General features: G+C 37.9%; 1 protein-coding gene across 5 annotated transcripts in view; it reads left to right on the plus strand.

The window, feature by feature from the left end:
• The window catches only part of SLIT2 (slit guidance ligand 2), a 266,756-nt gene that overhangs the window by 138,255 nt on the left and 101,671 nt on the right, over positions 1 to 26,830 (plus strand). For all 5 annotated transcript variants that reach the window (XM_063336090.1, XM_063336087.1, XM_063336088.1 and 2 more), the window contains exon 5: positions 18,358 to 18,429. In XM_063336090.1, coding sequence (XP_063192160.1) covers positions 18,358 to 18,429 — 72 coding nt within the window. The remainder of the gene's footprint in view (positions 1 to 18,357; positions 18,430 to 26,830) is intronic.

Consider the following 26,830-nt stretch of genomic DNA (forward strand, 5'->3'; position numbering starts at 1 on the left):
AGATATGGAAGAAGAAACTGCAAAAAACCCTATAAATTTATTCTGCAGATCAGGGCTTAATTAGATATTCTGTATCTCTGCTGAATGCTGAATTTGATCTTTTCGTTTTCACAGATTGCAGACCTTTCATTCTCACCCACGGTCTAGTTAAAATTGATACTAAGGGAAAATATTTGAATATTTTTATCCCTGTTTGGAGCAAACATTTGCAGACATATCCTCATGACTCCTTGGTTCCTTTGGTGTTTTAAGTGTATTTTTAGTTTGCGTATCCAAAGCACTCAGTACCACCGCAGTCCAGCTCTCAGACTTAGTTGTAAGTCAGGGATGAATCCTTATCTACATTTACTGCAGTTCTTCCAGAGTATATTTAACTATTTCTGATTTTTCCCGGAAGACCTACCGCCTGCCATGCTGTCCTTGGTAGCACAGTTGTTGTGTTACTCTACAGGGACGCAGACCTGACGTAAGATTTTGAAGTATAGTATTGCCTTGAGTGGTCAGTCCTCCTGAAGTACTGACCTTCTGCCCCAAAGCTTTCCTCTACCTAGCCAGGAGCTGGAGGAGATTTCTTTCTCTGAGAAAAATCCTTTAAACATTGTCGTAAGGAGTGCTGGGAAGAAGCATGTGAGGACTTTGCAATTTCAAAATGAAAATCACCATTTTTTTACGGGGGTAACTGAGAACTTGGCAAGATCCACCCCCAATCCCCCAGAGAAAACCCCAAAAGCGGCACCAAATCCCTATGTTTTGTTAAATGTAAAATATAATTTTGTTAAGGACTTTTACATGGTCCAGTTGCCTCAAATGTTATTTGTGGTGTCACAATGATAGTTCATCATAGGGTAAGATGAAAATTCATAGATTATGGAAAAGAAAACTATTTTCTTACTTTCCTGTTCTCTCTCTCCATCTGAGTGGGATTTTTTCTTTGTTCCTATGTGCTTAAATTAGGGAAACCTATAATTAAAATGTGTTCGCTGCTGTTTTTCAGTAAGTAAGTAGTTTGTGATTCAAAGATATATTTGATCACATGTTTAACACTAAACTTGTGAGTAGTTACAATAAATTTCATGAGATTTAAGCACATACTTTAAATTGTTCAGGCTTCAGTGCTTTCCTGAATTATGATGAGAATATTTGTGTGTTTGCAGTTTAATAAGAGCTGTGTTAGTGTAATTTTCCATCCTACACCTCTGAAGGTGCTGTATCATAACCTATATACTTCGTGTTGTCACAGTCCATTTTACGAGAGTGTATTAGATTTTTATGTAGTTGATAATTAAGAGCTTTGAAGAGTAATGCTTTTTTTTTGTTTTCAGAACTGGTGGGGATAAGGAGCATTTCCATAAATGTACTTCATTCCTAACATACTAAAATTAGGGTTATCGATTATTTAAAAAAAAAAAAAAAAGAAAGAAAAGCAAACCAAAAAAAAAACCTAGAAATTATCACTAGGGAGTTTGGGGTTTTTTTTGAGTTTTGGGTTTGTTGGGTTTCTCTTAGGGTCAAATAATAGTAGCACTGTTTAAGTACTCCCTGTTTTTGTGAGTGAGGAATGAGAGGTAAAGGACTGGCCCAGGCACGTCTAGGGGTGGGGGGGCAGATGTGCAGCAAGTGGTTTTGCCCATGCGATTGGAACACGTATTCATTGAAAAAGTTTTTCACTCTGTAAGAGGTAGGGCAGAAGCTGAACTCAAACTTTTCTGCCTGTTTTCAAGACAGACGCTTTCTGTCTTGAAATTTCTTCAAAGGAGGTAAAGAAGTTTCTTCCAATACTGGTAAATAGTAGGTGTATATAGAAACTACTTACCATCTCTATCTTTCTTCCAGATCACCTTAAACATGTGGAATAGGTAATTCAAACAAAAGTGTGACTGACCTGAATTTACTATAAGCATCTTGGTTTTAAATTAGGAAGATCAAGTGGTGTATTTCTTGTGCACTGGTTAAGAATTAGAGCAGGAAAATCATGCTGACAAATGAAGTGAATGGGAATGGCATACAGAGTTACTCTGTGATTTAATACATTGTCCTAAATATGTTAGTTGTATATCTCTATAGAAATTTTATCTCTTTACTGCCATAAAGCTGTGACTTTCTTAAGTGATGTATCTTCAATAATTCTACAGTATTTTTATTCATAAAAGTTGAGTAGATTGGAAGGGGCTTAAAAAATGCATTTTAGTAGGCCTTTTGACAGATATGATTTAAAAGCTTAGAGAAAGCAATGCACCTGTCACTTTTAATTGCAGAAAGCTTTCCATCTATTAACTTTATTTTTCCAGAGCCTTCTAATGAAAAAGTTCCAGTATCTAATTTAATTTAGTTTTCTTTGGGTTTGCCAGAAGAGCAATTAATTTTTAAAACTTCCAACTATTAAGTTGTGCTTCAGAAAGCAGCCTCTCTATCTTATATACCATTAAGTTTCATCATATGCTTGTCATACCTTGGGAACATCTTGATATCCTTGAAGAAACGTGGCAGTGAAATGTAGACATATTGTCTGTAGCACCAGGTAGGGTTTACAAATACAAATGTTCGTATGATTGGGTTATTCCTATCCATCATTAGATTGCATCTCTCTGGAGCTATAAGTACATCTGTGCCTGGCAGGCTTGTGTTATCACCAGTGCATATGGGGACCATGTGTCAGTCTTCCAACAAAGATATATAGCCTTGTGTAGAAGCAGGGTTGGATATGCTTGTGTTTCAGCCTCTAAATCAATTTCTGGGACCTTTGCTACAGATGTTGGAAGCTGCAGGTCTGTAAAACAGTATACTGTAATATGAACTGCAACAGAAGAATAAGCATAAGAGGGAATTAGCCATATGGCAATAGATAGCGAGTGCAGTGGAGCCTGTGTAGAAGCAAATCCTCGCACCTTCTCAGCTATCTGTGTAAATATCGTTTAAATTCAATCACCTCAGAGCTCTGAGCTGGCCCTGTTCTCAGAGGAGATCTGTTCTTACGCAGCTGAAAGAGTGAGTACAGATACATGCGCTTGCTCTTGTAAGATACATGTCCTAGGATTTTTGAGCTGGTGAAACTCTTACTGATTTCCTTAGAAGTGCAAATGGATTTACACAGACTGCTTTAGCAGAAAGCCTGGCTGTATAGTGCCGAGATGTTGTTGTTCCCTTTAATGGCTATTATTGATATGAGTGCAATGTCATGTGCTCTTACTTAGGCTTATTTCTTAAATCCCAATTTTTTCTAATTTATGCTTTGAACAAAATGTAATTATTTTAAGTATTTAAATGTTTCATGATAATATTTCAGAATTAGTCCTCAAGCAATAGGGAAGCTTATGCATTATTTGTTGGGGTATATATTTAATAGCTCTTTCTGTTACCTCATTACGATAACTGTCCTCATTCTCTGTACGGTTACCTGGACCTCTCTGTCCTGAAGTCATCTGTTTATTCACCACAAGAGTGTATAATAGCTTGTGAATGGGGACATCAGTGTCGCCCTTATTCATCCTAAGTATGCTGGGCTGTCATTTGATTGCAATTACTTGATTGATATCCATCCCATCCAACTGCCTTTCTGCCCCTAAATAGCAAAACAGAACAACCCCCCCTCCTAAATTGAAAACACCTCCATACAACAAAAAGCCCCCACTCCACCACACACACAATCACTTTTTATCCTCATTATTAGAGCCTCTCAGTAGGATTTTCTGGATATTTACTTGAGCAGAAGCTCCATCAACTACTTAGATGAGCCTGGAAAATGGTTGAAGGGAAAGAATTTTGAATGGAAGCAATTTGGAAAAAAAAAAGACGTGAAAACCTACAGATAGAGGAAAAAAGTCTGAAGGAAGGAAGGGAGATGAGTTTTTAAAGTGCAATTAAGAGCAGCCACCCTTTGATGGTGTCAGTGGAAAAGTGAGGTCTTGGAACAGAAAATCTGAGCTTTGTGGACTTCAAGGTTAAAAAGATGTCTGAATGAAAATTATTACTAGTGCAAGCAGCTGAACTCTTTTGTAACTTTGAGGGGGGAAAAAAGAGATAGATATGGCAGAAGCAGCAATGCAATTTAAGCTTTTCTTTAAATAATATGAAATTCAACATTGCATGGATTATTTTATAGATGAGTTTTCCTAGAACATTTGAGTGTAATTTATGTACTGGTGTTGTGGCAATAGCGTACAGCCAGGGCTGTAACATCCAATGGGATTTTGCACATTCTTACACTTGGGAGCACTCTGATCGAGTTTTTTGTCCTGGATTGTTCTTTTCAGTTTGCTGTTGATGAAGAAATTGGTTGTGATCGGTTCGTTCTGGAATTACCAGTTTCCTTTTCACTGCTTATGTAGAGTTTTACCATTTTTACAAGGGTTTTCAATTCTAAATGGCCCCAGCGTTCAGCAAGGGTACACTGTTCTTGTTTTACAGATGATTGTACTGTCTCTGCTGTATTCTCAGCTCCTTTTACTAAAGGAAACCGTGTCTTGTAATTCTGATTCTTTGCACGGCATTGAGAGGAACAAGACTGTGGTGAAAGGAGCTTGGGGGAAGTGGCTGGAACAGCCACAGAAGGAAGAGACAGGCTCAAGAAGAAAGAAAAGCGTGGAGCCCTTGAATAGAACCTTCTGAGGTGCTCAGCTAGACTATTAAAGTCATTTAATCCTGGTCAGTGCAAGTTTTAGTTCCAGAATACTTGAATATTAATATCAGTAATTGCCCTGAAGTTTCCCAACAATTTTTTTCCTTCTTCTCCTAAGAGCTTTTAATTGACTTGTATTAACCAGCCCATATCGAACACACAAGATGTAGAATAAAAAAAAAAATCCAGCCCAAAAAAGCTATCCAGTTGCTCAATTAATTCAGCTCGTTCTTTCTGTTTTGTTTTTCATTATCGGTGAAGTGGAGGATGATCATAGAATCATAGAATCATAGAATCATAGGGTTGGAAGGGACCTCTGGAGATCATCTAGTCCAACCCCCCTGCCAGAGCAGGGTCACCTAGAGCAGGTTACACAGGAACACGTCCAGGTGGGTTTTGAATGTCTCCAGAGATGGAGACTCCACCACCTCTCTGGGCAGCCTGTTCCAGTGCTCTGCCACCCTCAGGGTAAAGAAGTTCCTCCTCATGTTTAGGTGGAACTTCCTATGTTCCAGTTTGTGCCCATTGCCTCTTGTCCTGTCCCCGGGCACCACTGAAAAGAGCCTCGCCCCATCGTCCTGACACCCACCCTTTAAGTATTTATAAGCGTTGATAAGGTCACCCCTCAGACGTCTTTTTTCCAGACTGAAGAGACCCAAATCCCTCAGCCTTTCCTCATAAGAGAGGTGTTCCAGTCCCCTAATCATCCTCGTAGCCCTCCGCTGCACCCTTTCCAGCAGTTCCCTGTCCCTCTTGAACCGGGGAGCCCAGAACTGGACACAGTACTCCAGGTGCGGTCTCACCAAGGCAGAGTAGAGGGGGAGGATGACCTCCCTTGACCTGCTGGCCACGCTCCTCTTGATGCACCCCAGGATGCCATTGGCCTTCTTGGCCACAAGGGCACATTGCTGACTCATGGTCATCCTGTTGTCCACCAGGACTCCCAGGTCTCTTTCCACAGAGCTGCTCTCCAGCAGGTCAGCACCCAACCTGTACTGGTGCATGGGGTTGTTCCTCCCCAGGTGCAGCACCCTACACTTGCCCTTGTTGAACTTCATAAGGTTTCTCTCTGCCCAGATCTCCAACCTGTCCAGGTCTCTCTGTATGGCGGCACAGCCTTCCGGTGTGTCAGCCACCCCACCCAGCTTGGTGTCATCAGCAAACTTGCTGAGGGTGCACTCTATCCCCTCATCCAGGTCATTGATGAATATGTTGAACAGGACTGGACCCAGTACTGACCCCTGGGGAACACCACTCGTCACTGGTCTCCAACTAGACCCTGTGCCCCTAATCACAACCCTCTGAGCTCTATCTTTCAACCAGTTTTCTATCCACCCCACTGTCCATTCATCTAACCCACACTTCCTAAGCTTCCCTATGAGGATGCTGTGGGAGACCGTGTCAAACGCCTTGCTTAAGTCAAGGTAGACCACATCTACCGCCCTCCCCTCATCTATCCATCTAGTCATGCCATCGTAGAAGGCTATCAGGTTAGTCAGACATGATTTCCCCCTGGTGAATCCATGCTGAGTACTTCTGATAGCTTTCCTTTCCTCCACGCGCCTTGAGATGACACCCAGAACGAGCTGTTCCATCATCTTTCCAGGGATGGAGGTGAGGCTGACCGGCCTGTAGTTCCCCGGCTCCTCCTTCTTGCCTTTCTTGAAGACTGGAGTGACATTGGCTTTCCTCCAGTCCGCAGGCACCTCGCCTGTTCTCCAGGACTTTTCAAAGATGATGGAGAGCGGCCCAGCAATGACTTCCGCCAGCTCCCTCAGCACTCTCGGGTGCATCCCATCAGGGCCCATGGACTTGTGAATATCTATGATATGAACACGCATGTTTCCGTCATCCTTTTCATTATTAGTTTACTCTCATAACAGCTTAAAGTCCGAGTACTTTGGGCCAGAAACCCAGTGGTGGTAGGCACTGACTGTCCAAACACAGAGTAAAAAAAAATTTAAAAAACAACCAGCACTCCATAAAACAAAACAAATTGTTTCTGTGAAAAATATTACAGTATAAGAAATGACAGATGGGTGTGAGCAGATGGGTGAAGCCCAGGAAAACAATGATATAATATTGGTCATCTTGATAAGCAGTAATTATGACGGTAGCTTACCCGTTGTCAATTTTTTTAATCATCCATGGTAATCCTTTTATAATTTGCTTCGGTTTCTTTCAGTGTTCTTAGCGTACTTTTTGGCACTGACAGGCAACAGCCTCAAAGCCCGAAGCATCAGTGCTTCACATATATTACGTGACAACACACATATTGTATAAAGCTAAGACTGTACAATAAATCTGTCTTGTTAAGCAATCAGCCCGTCTCGAGAGACAATGCCCAAATTGCATCATTCGACTCAAGCAAAGGAAGAGTGAGCACAGTGCCATTCAACATTAATGATCTGCAAGATCATTTCTAGTTCACTCTCCAAATTTTGGCTGTCCCTTGACAAACTGTTCAAGGTTAGTTTTACTGTTAGGAAACACTTGGAGTACTCAGCTTATTATTAGGCTAACAGTTTGGAGTTATGCTTGATGAAAAATGTCTGTGTCCAGGGATGTAATTATTACTTACCTGAATTGGAATAGCAGCTATGCATAATGGGGCTGGATCAGGAACCCGCTCTGCTCCGTTCTGAACAGAGAGAAATGCCATAGTTTGCTGAGTGATAGTTCAGAAGGGAATATACAGGGTTATAGACTGTGTAGTGAAACTAGACAACATACCAGACGACCTTTCAATCAGTTTCTAAAAGTGCTTACGGCTTCAATTCCAAAGCAGATGAAACAATATTAAATATTAAAGACATGTTGACAGCTGTAAACTCCTGCTAAAAAAGAAGTTTTGTTAGAGGGAAAAGTAGTGATAGGTTTTTCAGATACTGTTGAAGAACTTAACTTTTGGAAAGTTAAGTATGCCATCTCATCTATTCTTAATGTGAGCTGATCCCCAAACCAAGCCAAATGGATGTTTCAGCCATGCATATGCTGAGTGTGTAACGTACCAGAAGAAGTGAAAGTTACCTGGCAGCATCTTGCTTTATCTCTTTTAAGTCCTTAACTTGTAGGGCATTTTCAAGTCTATCAAGTGTAATAGTTGATTAAAAATTAATGACCAAATCACCTTTTGAAGACTGGTTGAATTAAAATAGCAGAATCTTCACACTTTTCTTTCTTAGAAAGAAATGGTCTTTTGTGGCTTTGTATGAAATAATAACACATAAAGGTTAAAGTTATTTTCTACTTTGCCTTCAATTCCAACCTGGTTAAATAAAAAGGAGGGGGAAATGCATGAACAAAAACCATATATGCTTTACAAGTTATTGACTGGACTAAATTTTCATTTTTGAAACATTACATGAAAGATATGCATCCATATGAATAAAAGGCATTTTCCACTCTGCAAACTCCGAGCAGGGTTGTAGGTCAACGGTACCCTCACATTTCACAGCTGTGCTGCTGTCTCAGGCATTGTTAAGGGAATGGTACTGCCACTAGAAATGCATGACAAGCAGCAGTCAGTAAAGGTTGCTCAGTATCTTCCTTCAGCTTGACCAATTTGAGACTCTATGGCAGATAAAGAATCATTTTTTCTTTTGGTGGAGGGGGGAGAGTGTTCTTAAGAGCTTCAAGTTTTTCTTTCAAGGGTCTTTTTCTATCCAAAGGATTACATTGAAGCCAAATTTGAAGTAGTATTGCAATTCCCTCTCTTTGAAATTGTGGGTGGTCCTTTCCTCTTTAGGAGCTACACTGTGTAATTATTTCTATTTTTTATTTTGTAGCCCTAAACAAAAGAGAGTTACATATTAATTTAGTGGAACAGACTAATAAAGACTGCTTTCCTTTTCAAAAATAAATTCTAAGAGTCCAGTAAAATACATGTGTGGTCCTAATACTTCTATTTTATTTTACAATTAGCATTTGCCACACTAGGACACTCTAGCACAATAAAGAATAACTGCTGAAGCTCCTTAAGCAATTATTTTCAAATGGTACCAGAATATACAAATTGATTTAAGTGAACTGTTGGAGACATTGTAGAGTAGAATTGATTTTGCGGCCCATAGATTAACTTTCATGCCAAGACTGAGATTGGAGGGTTTGGCTTATTCCAAACCCAAAATGTGATCCTATTAAAAAGTCAGACAGGCCCAGTACTTGTACTCTGTGCCATTTTCATTCCGCAGAAATTACCAATTACTACTACTCAAAATTATAAACAAGTTAATATCATATGATATTGGATAGTTATGAAGAGTCGGGCTGTTTCTCAAACAAAAAGGGCTAGTGCTAATTGTCATTTAAATTTTTGATGACTTATCCTAAATGTTAAGGTTGAAGGTACTGATAAACTCTCAGATTATCAGGCTGGCAGTACTCCTATTGTTGCGTTAGTTAGTTTTACTCTTTTTTATATATATTCTGTACTGATACATAAATTATCTGCACCTCTGCTTTAATAAATAAATAGGTAAAATGGATAAAAATGTCTGCTACTTAAATAATACAGATAATAATATATGAATAGCCATACTAAGAAATTTTAGATAGATAAATGGATCATATTTAAACATTAATAGTAAAAGAAACTTCATTGTTATCATTAAAAGCAGTATCATTAAAAACTGAGAGATGAAAGTGAGCAGGGAAATTTAGTCTGAATGTTCTTAGAAAAGTGGGAGATTCATTCCTTACCATAGAAGTCGCTGTGACTCACATCGTTTTGTCCATATTGCAGTGGTAATTGCCCTATGTTGTGAGATATGGAATATTCGCTTGTGCGATGTAGCACATGGTGGCACAGGGAGTGATCCTGCTTTAGCGGGGGAATAGATTATGTGTCTGCTGTGTACAGCATCGGAATCTCTAGGGAGTCAACAGAGCAAATGGAAATCAGTGATGCAGAGAGAACCTGAAATTCTGTGGTCTAAATTTTTCTCATGTGCTTTGTGCTCCCCAGCACGGTACTGGTACATACTACCACTGATATATACTACCTTGATTTCTCCATCTGTAAAAGGAGGTTAATAGTACCTCTCTCAAACGTGAAATTTTATTCCTCTTATGGGAAGCAGGTTGGAATGATGATACGACCAGCAATAATGATTTACAGAACTAATGCTAGGATTTATAATTCAGATTTTTGATCTTCACAAGGAGATAAATATGTGCCTAGAGCCATATCGGCCCCTGCTGATACTATTGGACTCTTGTTGTATCTTCATTATGAGGAGAAATAGCTGCATTGGATGCTTTACTGAAGAATAAAAAAAAACCAATTGAAATCAATAAGAGGCAAAATTGTTTATCGCATATCCAAAGAAAAATCATACAGCAGAAGTCGTGGGTTTGGTGTTTTTTTGGTTCTTTTTTGTTTTGTGGTTTGGTTTTTTTTCAGAACAGCAGTTTAGACTGAATTGTTAAGCATATATTTTTTTAAACATTTCCTTGTTCTGTCTGTCTTACTTTATCTGTAGACCAGCCAAAAAGCTATGCCTTGCTAAAAGAACATGAGAAGCCATTTGGGTATAAGATTATTTTCATAAATAAGTGATGCAGTACAGTAACTTGTTATACGGTAACTCTATAAAGCCAAACATATGTCAGTATTGTATCAATTAACGGGATAAGCCTCATTTGACTGATGGGAAAGGTACTTACTTGTTTGACTATATTAATATATTTGCTGAACATGGGATAAAAACCTGTTGTGTTCTAGATTAAAACATTCGCATTTGTTTAGTAAGCTTATGCTACAATGTGATACTTTTCTACCATGATGGAATTCTAATATGCTTCAAGAGGTTTGGTTCACCCGAGCTATTAATTCTAGAGGATACTCTCCCTGCATTTACACCGTAATGTAATAATTCAGTAGTAGCATCTGTATTCTTGAAGGCTGTACTTTTTTTGATTCTTGTTACATAGTTCTGAGAGTAATTTTCATGCTTACATACCTTATCCTAATACAATAAAACTAGCGGTTGCCAAAGCGTGCCTTTGTAGCATTCAAAAAAGGTCTTAGATTAAATTCCTAGTCATATTGCAACTTTGCAATTTAAAAGTATGGTTGTGTGATGATAAATGAAGGTTCATGAGCAGTAAAAAATATCTGATCAAAAGTTTTCCCTTATATTGCAAACCACCTAATACGGAGTAGAAGTACATATTTATTATTCAGATCAGAAAGTGGAAAACTGTCTGGCATTTTAGGAGTGAAATCCAAATCACAAGTCCAGCAAAACAAAAAAAACCTACTTTGCTGTTTCATTCTGTCCTCTTTACATTGGAAAACCCACTGCTACAGCAGCTTTTGCAAATAGAGGCAGCTGCCAGCGTTAATCATATTAAATAATCTCTTTCCATCCTTCTCTTGAGACATACAAAGACACAATTGAAACTTGGGGCCGTGGCTCACTTCTCTTATGCGTCACGTCGCAGCGTGCTCTCGCCTTCCGGGAGCTCAGGTTTTACTGCTGGTGTCTTCACTGCCTCCCAGTGAGGCAGAGTACTTCGTTTTCCATAACATCCAAACCAGGGGAATACATAATAGCTCTTGCAAACCTGGGTCTTGCTTTGGAATATGTTCATGATTTTAGATGGCATGCCTCATTAAGGTGACTGTGGCTGGAGAAGTAGGAAAGCCATGGACCTGTTGGAGCAGGTCCAGAGGAGGCCACAAAGACGGACGGAACACCTCTCCTGTGAGGACAGGCTGAGATAGTTGGGGTCGTTCAGCCTGGAGAAGAGAAGGCTCCAGGGACCTTTCAGTACTTAAAGGGGGCTTACAAGAAAGATGCGCACAAACTTTTTAGCAGGGCCTGTTGCAATAGGACAAGGGCTGATGGCTTTAAGCTAAAAGATTTCATGCAGAATATAGTTAGCTAACATTAAAACTATTATTTTCCAGTAAGAAGAAAGTACTAAGCAAGGCTTTATTCGTGTCAGATATATTTAATTATTAAGGATGCTGATCATGGAATAGCCACCTTCTGAGCTGTTTTTATGAATTGGCGTAAATAAACTGATAAGTATTGGATGCTTAGTTTGACTCAGTATTTCTGCCTTTTCCTTTAAAAATCAAAACACATGACTCATTCTCAGTACACAGTATTTTACAAAGTAGAGAATGGCAGTATAGATTTATGATATCGCTGGTCAGACACAGAGGGAGGTTAAACCATAGAGGAAAATAAAATTACAAGCAATTAAATTTAGAAGCAGGTTTGCCATCTTCAAAAGATTTATTGTTTCAGAACAAACAATGGTTTTAGCCACACAAGAAAACTGTGACACAGCCGTAACATCATATGATATAGATATTACATGTGGTGTTTCAATTTATATAATTAAAAATTTAGCACTCCTTTTAAGGGTAAATGCGATATTCAACTGGGAACCATACATGGTGAGTAATAAAATAGCTGCAATGCAGTGCTGTCTGCATTTTTTAAGAGCTGAAGCACTCTATCAGGCTCATTAACATTGGGTTATCTGAGGGCTTTATCCTCAGATAAAAATGCAACAGTATATATGTTTTCGAGGTTTTCTATGGGAATAAGTTATTATATTCTATTGGTATGAATTTCAAATGTTAGCAGGATTCTAGGCTGGGGTTTTTCTCTCTGATATACTTCTATCTACTAACCCCAGTAAATATGATAAATAGAAATTTCCATCCTGTTCTTAGGAAGAATTCAGTAGTAGCAGGGTTTTGGCAAGGTCTTTCTGCTATTTCCACAAAGCATAATGCATTATGATTACTAATGTACACTGGAGAAAAAAAATAATAATTAACTGAATACATAAAATGAAGCTGATTTTGGGGGGAGGGCGGGGATGAGAATTTTGATTATTTTTTGTTATTGTTGTTATTACTTTTTTCCTATTTCATTGGCTTGTGAAATACAGAAATCTACATTCTTTTGGGCATAATTTCAAATTAGAAAAGTTCTACTGTAGTGTCATTGAAAATATCAGAATTAAATCCTTAATCTTTGGAAATCAGTTTAAAAGCTGAGGCATATACGATTGTCAGTATACATAGCATGTAAATTGCCTTGACCTGGTTTGTTTAAAAATAAATTATATTTTATGTAAGCACGATAATTCCAGGACTTACTTGATCACGGATCTTAGAGAGGCTATAGTCTTTCCCTGGCTTTATTACTGAGTTTGAATACTTGGATAGACTATGTTAATTTAAAAAAAATAAATATTTAGGTGCAACATATTTAATCTCTGATTTAGAAACACACACCTGACCTTCTGTGAGGGGAAAAAAAAAAAAAAAGCATGCAAGTTTTTCAAAGAATCACTCTAGTTGGGCAAGAACTCAGAAATCTTTGTTCATTTTCCTCTGTGTGTCTTCAGCTTTGTTTGGTATATGGATTTGGTTTTCTTGTTTTGCTTTTGAGAACATGGGATTTCAGACAGAATGTTACAATTCAGAATAAGGCTTGTCATGTACTCAGCTTAAATATATCTGAAACAAATCACTAGAAACGTGATGGTACAGTTGGGTCTAGAGTAGCTCAGGTGCTCATCGGTGCCTTCTCTGAAGAGCCTCTTTCAGCTGCTCCCAGGCTAACTTGCCTGGATGGCTTTTTGTGTGAACATCTATTTAACCCCAATTACGGTGCCACCTTTTGTCTTGAGGACATCTCGAACTAAAAGTGACTGAAGTTATTACGCGGCAGTTCTGGCCCCGCGCACTGTTTTGGTAATGGGTGAGTGGGGCTGGGAGGTTGAAGGTGCTCTGCTGGCAAGTGAATGTAATGAATGAAGCCCACAAAGTTGCACTAATGAATTTTCTTGAAGGGTCAATGTCTATAGTACTCCACTTCAGACTTAATAATTTGGAATTTATCTCTCTAGGAATGATACAGTAGAGTCAAAATATTTTAGTTGAAAGAAGGCTGTAAGACAACTAGAATCTGCATAAAGATGAATTCATCAAAACATCTTACTAGACCATTGTGTTTTATTAAAAAAAAAATCTTAATCTTAAAAAATCTTGGCTTTTTTTACTCTACCTGTATACAAAACCTTTTAAAATCAGTCCTGCTGTTCCAGAGGAATGCTGGATTTTCATGTAAAGTCGTGGGCTGTAATAAAAATGGAAAAGAATTTGTTCCAATTGAAGTATCTTGGTCAGATTGCTCGTTTCAAATGTGAAGACAGGTTCCAGCTTTTTCTTTCAAAAATACAGATTTGTTCTTGTAAAAGTAGGATGTTCTGTTGTTTAGTGGCTTAAATTTTACAGAAGTGCTTAGAGGCTCTTTCATTTTAGGGGTACCAAGTGCCATCATAAATTATACCCAATATCCAAATGCTGCCTGTTTTTGAAAAGGGACGTGAAGTTCATAGAATTATTAGTGCAGGAAAACAATGACCTCAGGCTGAAAAGGGGTTTGCACCTTTCTTCACTACAAAATATAAGCCGTAAAGTCAAATCAATGGAACATAATGGCCTGCAAAATTGCCTAGTTTTATCTACAAAACAGATACTTGCCCCATTTCCCCAGAAAGTCACAGTGCACCCTGTGCTGCTTGTGACCTTCTTTTCTGTGAGCAATCTAAGAATTGCAGTGGAACAAGTTAAAACATCATAAAAGAAGACCACACAGCAACTTCTTACCGAGTCCTGGGTCTGCAGTGTGAAATGTAGGTGTAATTTATGCAAGAAGAAAAAGTTGAATGTTTGTTTAAGCCCCTCAAGGTTTTTATAAGGAAAACTTTTTAGACTGAGCAGATGAAAAGTTGAAACAATCAATAAATAATTACTAAAAATTTTTCCCACTATAAGTAGGCATAAATTGTGAGTTGAAAATCAGTTGTTATAAGAGAGGTAGAATTTTGCAATGAAGGAAGGAATGAATAACTTACACTTTTGTTAGATAAACAATTCCAAGAAAGTTTCATAAACCAGCAGATGCGTTGCAAAAAAATTTCTCTTGGAAAATGACATTTGCAACGTAACTTAGCTCTCCCCATTTTAGAGGGATGCTTTAAACAAGTGCCTTGCACAGGAAGGTTGGGAGCCTTTGCAGTCAAGTAGTTCATATTTCAAATGTGCTAAAATTAGCAGGGAACGGTGTACTTTAGTCTACATGAGCCTGTCCTGGTGTTGACTGTGTGGCCCCAGGGGTAAATGTGGCATGCTGTTAGTTTGCTCTCTTTCCCCTGTGCATACACACAGACATATGTATGCATACATACAATCACGGAATTTTTCAGAGTTGGAAGGGACCTCTAGAGATCATCTAGTCCAACTCCCCTGCTAGAGCAGGATTGCCTAGAGCACATCACTCAGCACTGCATCCAGGCGGGTCTTGAAAGTCTCCAGAGAAGGGGACTCCACAGCCTCCCTGGGCAGCCTGTTCCAGTGCTCTGTCACCCTCACCGTAAAGAAGTTTTTTCTCATATTAGATTGAAACATCCTATGTTCCAGCTTGTGCCCGTTACCCCTCGTCCTGTTACTGGGAACCACTGAAAAGAGTCTCCTTAAACCCACCCTTTAGATACTTGTAAACATTAATAAGGTCTCCCCTCAGCCTTCTCTTCCCCAGGCTAAAGAGTCCCAGCTCTCTCAGCCTTTCCTCATAAGGGAGATGCTCCAGTCCCTCAGTCATCTTTGTTGCCCTACGCTGGACTCTCTCCAGTAGTTCCCTGTCTCTCTTGAACTGGGGAGCCCAGAACTGGACACAGTATTCCAGTTGTGGCCTCACCAGTGCAGAGTAGAGGGGGAGAATGACCTCTCTTGACCTGCTGGCCACACTCTTCCCTATGCAGCCCAGAATTCTGTTGGCCTTCTTGGCGACAAGGGCACATTGCTTGCTCATGGATAATTTACTGTCTACCAAGACCCCCAGATCCTTTTCTTCAGAGCTGCTTTCCAGCAGGTCCACCCCCAACCTATACTGGTGCCTGACATTCTTCCCCCCCAGGTGCAGGACCCTACACTTGTCCTTGTTGAACCTCATTAGGTACTCCTCTGCCCAGCTCTCCAGCCTATGTCATGCTGGATGGCAGCACGGCCCTCTGGGGTGTCAGCCACCCCACCCAGTTTGGTATCATCAGCGAACTTGCTGAGAATACACTCTGTCCCCTCGTCCAGGTCATTGACGAATACGTTAAACAATACTGGTCTAAGTATTGACCCCTAGGGGACACCACTGGTTACAGGCCTCCAACTTGACCCTGCTCCATTGATCACAACCCTCTGAGTCCTGTCACACAGCCAGCTCTCAATCCACCTTGCTGTCCCCTTGTCTAGTCCACACTTCCTCAGTTTCCTAAGGAGGACGTTATGAGAGACAGAGTCAAAAGCCTTTCTGAAGTCAAGTCTCAGTGCATTGTTTATTGAGGACCCTGGCTCAATAGCTCTTACTTTTGAGTCCTTGCATTCATGCTAAGATTTGCATTTAGTCAAGAAAAGAAAGTTTTTGACCATTGATATTTTTTATTAGATTTTAAAAAATAATTTACATATTGTCTCAATCTTATTAATCTTCTTTTTTTAATTATATAAAATGGTGAATGGTGACACTCTATTATCTGTCATAAAAAGCGTAATGCACCATTACCCATACCTCCTGCAGTATATATTTATGAGTATGGCAGTGGTTTACGTAGATACATACATATATCTGTGTTATAAACTAATCATTGATCATTATAAAAATCACTACTGCTATCTTAACTGCTTTACGGAAAATTTTTATATAGCTAAAATGTATTAGTCAATTAAACAGAAGTGTAAATATAGATATTTGCTGTTTATACTTACAATGGAATTTTTTTCAAAGGAAGTAGGCTGTTAAATCATGTTGCCGTAACAAATGCTGAAGGCTGCTTTCTCATTCATTGCCATTGAATTTATTGTCGGAGCAGTGCAGTCATATCCCATTTCAAGATTACTTAGGTGGCTTGAAAATTAAATCACAGCTCACAGATTCTCTTTTTCACACATGGTTAATAATAGTAAAATTGGGTCTAGTTTTAAATACACCTTGCAAGATATTGCAGTGCAGTTAGATGAGTGAACTATGAAGGATTTAGTAAATAGAATGATTTTCCATAAATTCAGAGTGAATTGGATAAAACAAAGTTGCTGTCAATGTATGTAGAATTATTTTCAAAGGGATTATGTTGATATAAGTTTTGTTAGACTCAGGCAGTGTGGGATTTTATAAAGTCCTCGAATTATTTTTTTTAAGTTCATAAATCTGAATGAGATCTCCGGGAGTGATTACTAATAACTGGAAACATGAGCTCATGCTAGATTACGTTTTAGGGAAAGAATATGTTAAAAGCATGACTGTTTATATTTAATCAACAAAATGATTCTTGCTTATTCACTTCATCTGAGTTAGATCTCTTATATCTATGCACCATTTTGTAATGTTTCTTCTAAAAGCTGTCTCTGAAAAGGTCATCTAAAAGATGTCTCTAAAAAGCAAAACATTGGACAATTTTACTTCTCCTGTTAAGGGTTGGAGTGCATACGATGTACTTTTGGAGCGAAGGTCCTGATTTGGTTCTACCAAAATGAAATCTACTTCTGCTCTGCAGACTGGCTGAAAACCCTAGTGTAGACACAGCTTGTATGCATCTGATTCATTTCTAAATTTTATTCCGATGCTCAAGTAAGCCTCTTCATATAATTTCTCGTATTCTTGTGTATACGTTATCTATAGAGATATGCATCTCTGAATGCCTCCAAAAGAAGATCTGATTTTATAATTTTAAGACTACAAGGCAGATAGGTCCTTTTGAAGGCCATCAGACATTTCTGAACCATCCGAGTAGTTTGATCCAGGGTGCCAAACTATAGTCTGAAGTTAAACCTTCAAACTGCACTAACGACTTTAATCCACTGATCATGTCACTGAATTAATGGGGTTAATAGGGTATAGCATACATGAAAAGTACTGGATTGTCGTTTAGGTTTGTTTTCCTTTTTTTTTCTTTGTTTTTTTTTTTTTTCTGTCTCTTTTGCTACTGTCGTTACTTCAGTTCTCTAGGTTCTATTTCCAATATGGAACTGCGAAGGCCAAAAGTATTTCTAAAATTTTAAAAAAAGTTTGGTTGATATTGCTAGCAAAAAAATATTCATGAATATCTCTCTTTCAGAAAACACACTAGTTTCAGTTGGCCGGGTCAGCTGGTCATGAAGGAATTTTGGGGAGGAGCATTAGGTATCTGGTGGAGGATGGTTTTTAATGCCTTCTTTTAACATCTATGGTGCTTGCCACTGAAACAAAATTCAGAAATATATTTATCTCAGATGTTATACAGATTGATAGCTGTTTCTCAACAGCTTGCTACTTGTTCTTTTTGCTTGTTTTCAGTCTTCCTTGCATAAAGCTGAACATATGATCAAACATTGGATGTCATGGGTTTGGAATGGGTTGAAAAGTAAAATCAAACAGTTAAAAATTAAATCAGTTTGGCCTTTGTTGTTAAATTATGTAATGCTTCTTTTGTTTGGCATATATATTGTTGCTTTGTAAAGGAGATACTTAGTGCAAGACAGATAAACTAATTTGGGTATTATTGCTGCTCCTATTTCTTCAATTACAAATCAGTTAAGGTAATAAAATAAGCTTCATTCAAAACACTGACTGAACTGTAATGGCTGAAATTATTTCCCTACATGTTCTTTTTCTTATATACAGAAATAAATATATATGGCAGATTCTAAGTTTAATTTAATTTTTTTTTTTTTTTAGTGACCTCAGTGAAAATCAGATTCAAGCAATACCAAGGAAGGCATTCCGAGGAGCTGTAGACATAAAAAATCTGTAAGTATTTTCCTCCTTCATGCACGTATTCTGATGGTAATGCTTTGTCAATACAATGTGTTTTCGTTGTATCAGATCTCTGTTTCCTAAGCACTTTTATAGCTGCTTAAGGAATCTCTGCATAAAATCAACACGTACCATTTGTTTTGGCAAAATACTTTAACGTATCTTAAGCATCCTAAAATTACCCTATACAAAATCTAAAACATTGAAATGGAGTTGAATGCAACAAGGCATTATAACTATTTGCTTATGGTAACCAGAGTTTAATATTTGAATGTCAGGCTATTTTAAACATTTCATTGTTTCATGTGGAAAATTTCATTTTGCTGTGGGTCTAAGAGTTTGCCTTTTGTCAGGTTGTATAAAAGAAAGAAAGAAAAATCGTGCTATTATCTAGTTTTGCTAGCATATATTTTTGTACTTCTGTGACTACTTTTCTTACGCAATTTTCTTCTGTGGCAAAATAAGTCTTTTCTAAAAGACAGATATTCGTTTTCCTGGAGATAGTGACCCTGAAGTTCATGGGCAGGTTTTGAATTCTTATGTCTTCTAAATGTGGAAGTATGTGAGTTTCAAGACAAAGGAAAGCAGTGACTTTTCGACTTTCTGTTTAGAGTGGTAGATCATTTTAGTGGACTGAAAGACCTGAACGACCTGAAGACTGTGATGAACTTGCATAGTAGGAAATGTAAGGTCATGCACTCAAAAGCTATAACCCCTGCTGTAAGCTGAGGACTCATCACTTATAAACAATCAACAAAGACAGAGGACGTATACTAGTGGGTTCCAGAAAGACTATGGAGCTGCCAATGTGGTGCAGCTGTGAAAAAATATAATTGCTATCTTATGTGGCATCAATGAAAATAGAGAAGTATTAGGCTGTTATATGAGGGTTTCACATCATTTCTATTGAAATACTTTTTATTAATTGAAGTTGCCGGGGTTAAAACAGATGAACTTTTTAGTTGTATTACTTGGAAAACAGACTGCTCCATGATTACGAAGGAAACGACATGATGTCATATCCCCAGTAGGAGGCAACTGGACAGGGAGCCCTTTGCATTTCCATCTTCCTGTGATGGACTCTGCTTCATTTTGCACAGCACTGCACAAAATTCAGTTAAAAGGATGTCTTTTCAAAGATTTAGCAAAATGCCCACGAGTTTGGCCTAGTTGACAGGATATTTAGAAAATTTTAATTTTTTTTATTTAACCATGTTTATGATCTGGTTCTTCCCTGCAATGAAGTCCTACCACTTCTTAACGGAAAAAGCACTATGTTCAAATCTGTTCTGTTCAGAAACATGCAAACGCTTCTCAAAGTAGCTCTGTTACTTTCTTTAATTGATGTTTTATGAGTTTGTATTGAGAACTGGTCTGGTCATTATTTATGGTCTAAAAGGGGCTTGGCTACAAGGAGAAGCCTGCATTTTTCTGTGTGATCTTTTATATTTGAAAATTGATACAGCTACAGAAAGGAACTTTGGTAGTAAAAATAACAGCATCATCGAGAATTTTCTAGTGACAGGGCAGTAATTTAGAATGTAATAAGTATATATGGGTAGCTAATTCCAGACAGGCACTTAATTAGGATGCTAATCTTTAGCTAAGATAATATTTATATCTTGGTGTGCATTTTCAAGGTAAGGATCCTGAATTATGCCTAAAACATGCATAAAACAGTAGATATACCCTTTAAAGTCTTTCTCTTTTGGGAGATAATAAAAAAACCACATTCATAAAGGCCATTGCATTGCCACAAAGGCCAAATCATGTCTGTGGCATATAGTTTATTGTGACAGCATAAATACTACAGTTACATCCTTTATGGGTGGTCCCAGGGAGACCAAAAAAAAGGAAAAAACGATCGGAAATCTTTATAATCCCACTACAATTGAAGGTCCTAAGAAATACATTTCTCTGTCTTGTAAATGCTAGCTACGCTCCTGGTCATTCAGGAAGAGCACCTTATATTGTGTGAGGTGTAGATGTGAGCATCAGAATGACGAGTGAGTTTGTGGGGTGAGTCAGGTGGATTCTAGCACAGCATTTATGTAACTAGATCAGGCCGTGGAGCCTTTTCAGAAGCTTGGGCAAGAAGATTTGAACCTTAGCCTTCCATTTAGCCTTGGACATTACACTTAGAGAAGGGTGATGGCTAGAATTGTGCTATTTTTATTTCATTGTTGAAGAAAATTGGGACAATTTGTGAGTGATAGCTGTAGAAAGCATCATTCTGCAAAAGAAGAAAACTATGAAGTGTAGGAATTTAGGATCTATTGGGTGAGTAATTTAAGGTCCAGGAACGAAATATTTGTGTATACTTACTGAGAACTGTCATATCGGAATGAATATTTGTTCTAATTTCAGCATTTGTTCTGTAATTGCCTAGTGGTTGAGCATAATGTTAAAGATGTTAACCAAACATATAGAAGAGATAGGTGAAGGTACAACCTGTATTAAAACATGTTGTAAATTCAGGATTTGCTTTTTGTACCAACATTAATTACATCAATTTCAATATAAATTACAGAGACCTTTTTTTTAAATGCAGTGAGTGGTAACCATCCCATCTAGTAAGCTTTTTCAAAGGTAGTTAACAAATCTTACAGAAGTTGACCTGATTACATGTTTTGTTTTCCTCAATGGAGACTCACTGTTTTCTCACTCTCTCTAAGTATTTCCCCATCCAAACCAGGAGTTGGAATATTTGGAAAACATTCCTTCTAGTCTTCACAGATTAAAGGGAATTAGATGTTAACACAGCTTATCTGAAGGAAATTGCTTCCTTTAGGATTGATGATACCACTGTGATCTTTTGATTTCCTGCTAATATGTTAGCTCTAGATGTTTCTCAGAAGAAGCTGTCTAGTTTCCATAAAACGAGGCCATCATACTTCCTTTCTGGACATCTTCTTAATAACATTCACAGTATAAATTCTGTAGAAGATAAAAGCAAAATGGTCAAGGTATTATTAGAATTGATAAGACAGGAAACCTGCCACACCTTTATAGTAAAAATAACAAAATCCCGAGGAACCATTAGCCCACACAAACCAACTTTATATCTAATTGGAATTTCCCATTTTCCCTTGTTTCTTGCCTCTTGTCTTATAACTGAGAAGAGTCTGGCTCTGTCTGTACCTTTCCTTTAGGCAATTGTACGCAACAATAAGATCTCCCCTTCGCCTTCTCTTCTTAAGGCTGAACAAATGCAGTTCTCACAGCCTGTCCCTGAATGTCACCTTCCCCAGCCCTCCCATCTTGGTTGTCCTGGTTGGACTCAGCCCAGCATTATCAGTGTCTGTCTTCTACTGGGGAGACTGAGACCATGTGCACAACTCAGATGTCATCTCACAAATGCCAGACAGAGCATCCCAGCTTCACGCTCACCCATACAGCCCAATTATTGGTAATGAATCAAGTTCTTCAGAAGTGACAACAAATGAATCATAGAATGGTTTGGGTTGGAAGGGACCTTGAAGATCATCTAGTTCCAACCCCCCTGCCATGGGCAGGGATACCTCCAACTAGACCAGGTAGCTCAAAGCCCCATCCAGCCTTGTCTTGAACACTTCCAGGGATGGGGCATCCCCAACTTCCCTGGGGAACCTGTTCCAGTGCCTCACCACCCTCACAGTGAAAAATTTCTTCCTTATGTATTACCTAAATCTACCCTCTTCCAGTTTGAAGCCATTATCTCTTGTCCTATCACTACATGCCCTTGTGGAAAAGTCCCTCTCCAGCTTTTTGTAGGCCCCCTTCAGGTACTGGAAAGCTGCTATAAGGTCATTTTGCACTGGGCTTCCAGTCTGAGGAATATGGGATACTGGGAACTGGAACAGTCTGAGGAACTGGAAGCCCAGTATCCCATAATTTGGGAGTTCAAATGTAGGAAAAAAGCTAGCTATTCTGTCTCAAAAGTCTTGATTTTCTTGTTCAAGGGCAATGACTTGAAGAATTATCCACTTTTAATATAGATGCTGATCTGGGACTTGACAGAAATTAGGGTGCAAATTCTGGAAATATAATTCTGAAAGTTACTCCTAACTTACTACTTTTTCAGGGAGAAAAACATGCACCAAGAAGCCAAGGTCTTCAGAGAACACAGGGGCACCCACTGTTTTTTAAAAACAAATAGAAATTATCATATAAATTGGAAATTACATACAGATTTTTTAATATACATGTTAATTATGGTTTCATAACCCTTCCTGGTGATACAATGCTCACACTGGATGTGAAAGATGTTTAAAATCTCCCCAACCTCAGGAATCTTATTTAAGATGGTAAGAAAATGCTTTAGTGGCACAGATTTTAAGTTTGGATGGGTTGTTTCTTGAATCTGGTTACTAGGAAAAAAAGTAATTAGGCTTGAAAAGCAAAGAAAGAAAGGGGTGTACACCACTGAAAGAACAATAGTGCTATGCTCCGTTTTTGAGAGGTAGATTTTTGCCCCTGCTCTGATGATTTTGATAAAATTATGTGACAATGTTAGTTGAATAAAACCTAAGCAGCTGAAGTAGGTGTGGTTTCATCTGCTAAGAAAAGTGCCAATACTTACACAAAATTTCACATGGTGTCTGAATTTACCCTAATGAAAAATGTGGCCTATGCTTTTACAAGGAAAAGTACCAAATGTTGCAGTGGTTTAGGTAGTTTCCCATAGATTTTTCTGTGATAATACAAAGCAAACTGCGGTAGATTAATTTGAACTGAGCTGATACTCTGTTGTAGGAAGACTTGGATTCAATCTTATCCTTAACTTTTATTTGGTTATGTCAAGTACTGAGAATAACGTAAATCCTCTTTGAAGATTTGAATTGTAAAGAAAAGCAGTTTATGCTTCTGTTTAGTGTTAAATTCTCATGCAAAAGTTAGTTGGGCTCTCAGGAGCCTTTAGGCCCTCCTGTATCTATGTGGCCTTAGGAAGGGAGGCTGCTCTGATTTACTAAGTAGGGTGACATAATCACGTCAAGGAGACTTGCAAGGAGGTTTGTTGACATGTAGAGTAACTAAGGAGAAATGGTTCTACAGATTTTCTAATAAATATTTAAATAAACTACTCTAACAGAATTTTCATGGAATATGTGCTGAATATGGCTTCCATGCTAGAACAGGAATATATTTGCTCCCCATGTTATAATAGCCTTGATGCTGTTTTTCATCTAATTGCTAAGTTGCATTATTTCTGGGAAGTCATACCGATGTGATAGTATCTTTCCATCACATCATAGTTTACAGATTGTTCATTCTGTGTTCATCCTCCTTTTCATGGCATTCTCCTGTTTCATTTTGTTCTCCATATTTTTATTTTGCTCCTGGAATATACTTTTTTTTTTAATTTGCTCCTGGTTTAGCCAAGTAGAGTGCTGGATAATTTTGAGGGCACAGAGCTGTTGAACTGTAGATCCGTTCTCCCATTTCTTCTAGTTTATTCAGTAAGTATGCCTTACTTGGAAATATTTGTAAGTCTTGCTTTTTAATTTTGGATAAAAGAAAAAGGTTAATCATTTACTATATTATGCATATTAGGAAAAAAAAGCATTCAAAATGTTTTACAGAGAAAATTTAACAAAGAACAAAATGAACTACATTAGCAAAATAAATGATGAGTAGAAAAAAAGCACTTGACTTCCAAATTGAAGAATAATCACAGTAAGTAGTAATAGTCATGGAAAAAAACAGTTCTCTGAAGTTTGATAAAAAACTTAGAATAAATTCTTACATGATTTTGTTACATCTTTCTCAACTAATGCCTCTGAAGTTATTGATTCCTCTTGAAATTGAAATTGAGAAGGGAATTGAGAAATAGGAATCATAACTCAGTTCTGTTGTAAAAAATACAAGGAGACATTAAAAACAGTGACTGTTTCCAAAAATTTTGTTGCAGTGATAAATATTGTGCACTCTGTTCTTTTCCTAAGGAAGAATTTTAATGATGCAACATCCAGCGTATAATGTGCTAAACTGGAAACATTTTTCTAATTGTTTTTTACTGGGAAGGAGGCTATCGTAGGGATCTAGAAAAGCTTCTGACTTTTTCTCATGACTTCTTAAACAATGTATACCATTAAGTTGATACACTAAGGGAATGTAATTGTTTCTGAACAAAGGAGAACGTAAAGCTGCACAGTGCGTCTCTTGCATGGGACCACGGAGTGTCCTCAAGCCGTGAAGAACAGGAGAGGAAAGCAGACAGATCGGCTGAAATTGCCCCAACTTTTAACGCAGCCTCTATGAATGAGTAAAGAAGGGGTTTTGTCAGTCAGATAACAGTTTTTTCTGTGTGAGGGTAGTAGTTTTCTAATGTATGCAACATCTTCTGTTAGTCACTAAATGCTCTTCTTGTGGTATAACACAGTTTATTTTTAGATATTTATTTATCATTATCTGGTAGACAACATATGCTAAAAGGGAAGAAAATGTAAGTTAGCAACATGTTTCTACAGTGTAAGATGCATCAGCAAAAGTAATAAATGAAAAGCATTTTAAAGCAGACATTTTCTTATTAGGTGAATGCTTTTTATGTAGCTCTTACTAGTTCTTATAGCTGAACTCACATAAACATTAACGTTTCAAATAGCAGAAGATTCATAAGCATACGAAATACCCACGTAATGCTGCACATATGGGTGCAAAATCTTTTTAATCCTCTGTGACAACGGAAAGATTTTGAATGTGACTGCTGGTTTTTGGTGTTTTATGAGCCTTCACAGGAATGGCACTGCCAGAGGTAATCAGCTGGCCTTGTGGGAGGAGGGGATAGAAAGGAATAGTGACTTTCCAAAGGGATGGAGAGATCCCGCACAGGAAAGATCCAACATGGAGATGGGGCAGAGGGGAAGGTGATGAAGAGAGACTCGGGAGAAGGGAAGTATGAGGATGGGCAAAGTTCCTGGTCCATCTCTGATCAGCTTCTGTTCTCAGGGTGTTTTAATAATTTGAAAAGAAGAAAAGAAACTCCTAGGGGAAAAAGCATACTGGTATGTTCAATAATTTAGTGGTGAGAAAAGTTTCATTATAGTATTGTCGATTTTTATGTGTGGTTTTGAAAGTCATTATGCTAAAACCAAATTATAAAACATAACTTAAAATTAGAGAAGTGTGTGCTTTTTTTCTCTAGTATTCTTGTTTATGTCATAATTCATAGCACTCACACAGATTTGCTATCAGGAACCATTCTTATCCAAAAAAATTCAGACTGCTTCAGTATATCTGTTAGAGGGACATCATAAGTTAATGATATACTGGTCGTGAAATATTGTCCAGCTTTCCGTTTGGATTATATATGCAGTGGATATCTTTACCTTAACACAAATACCATAAAGTACTATTCAAGCCAGGCACACAATCTTCAAAGTCATGTACCTTTCCTGGCTTAAAAAATATATATCATGCCAATTGTTCTTCATGGTGTGTGTCTGATCGCTTTATATCATGGTTGTAACTGATGGAAGATCATATAAAACATAAAGATGGTAGTATCTTTCAAAGCCAGTAATTTATAAAACTAGGAAACATTTCTCCTCTCTCACCCGCAAAATTCTTTTCCCCCACACCGAAACCAACTAATTAGTTCAGTGCAAACAAAGTAATCTTTCTGCTAAAAAGATTTAAATGAAAGCAACTCACCCTTCACTAAGGTAGTGGTCATGGTGACTCATTAAAGGAAGAAGTCCAAAAGTTTTCATGTGCACCACAACTGCTGCCAGTCTAGTGGAAGAAATCTGCCTTTCAGTTTGTGTAGGACAAGATTTGCTCAAGTGCTTTCTCTACTGTTAAAAGATTTTCCTTTGTGTATAATATGGATGATTTAGAAGAAGCTGTGTCAGCACTGATTTATACATTGACAGCTAAGGATAATAAGATATGGGCAAACATACAGCTCACCCTTTTACAGATTAACCTGCAGACTGCATTAGGCAAATTTGATGGCATTAAAAGATTTTTCCAATTTGTCTGGAAACAGTTTCTCTTTTGTATCGTGTCAAGGGTAACATTTCATGCCATTGTACTAATTTAAATAGCTTTGATAAATTGTTCAAGAGGTTAGAGAATTGTACAGTGTATATATTTTACCTCTTTAAAATAAAAAGGCTATTAACTTAATTGTTAAATGAAATTCATTAGTAAAAATTGAAGGAGCCTGAGAAAGTAGGCTTAAATATTCCAACACTGCAGCACCGGTGCTGTAACATTGCACCAAAATGATTAAAGATCATATTCAGGAAATGATAGTTTGCTTTTAGCTTTCAGTGTACAGAAACACAGGCACTGTTACAGTTATGACAATATTTAATTCCTGTGTAGTAGTAATTCAGATGAAAAATGTGGATGAAACTAGAAGAACTTTATAGAAGTTGGTACATTACACTCAACAGTGGGTGTGATGATT

Source organism: Chroicocephalus ridibundus, chromosome 5 (assembly GCF_963924245.1).
Source record: "Chroicocephalus ridibundus chromosome 5, bChrRid1.1, whole genome shotgun sequence".
Taxonomy (NCBI): domain Eukaryota; kingdom Metazoa; phylum Chordata; class Aves; order Charadriiformes; family Laridae; genus Chroicocephalus; species Chroicocephalus ridibundus.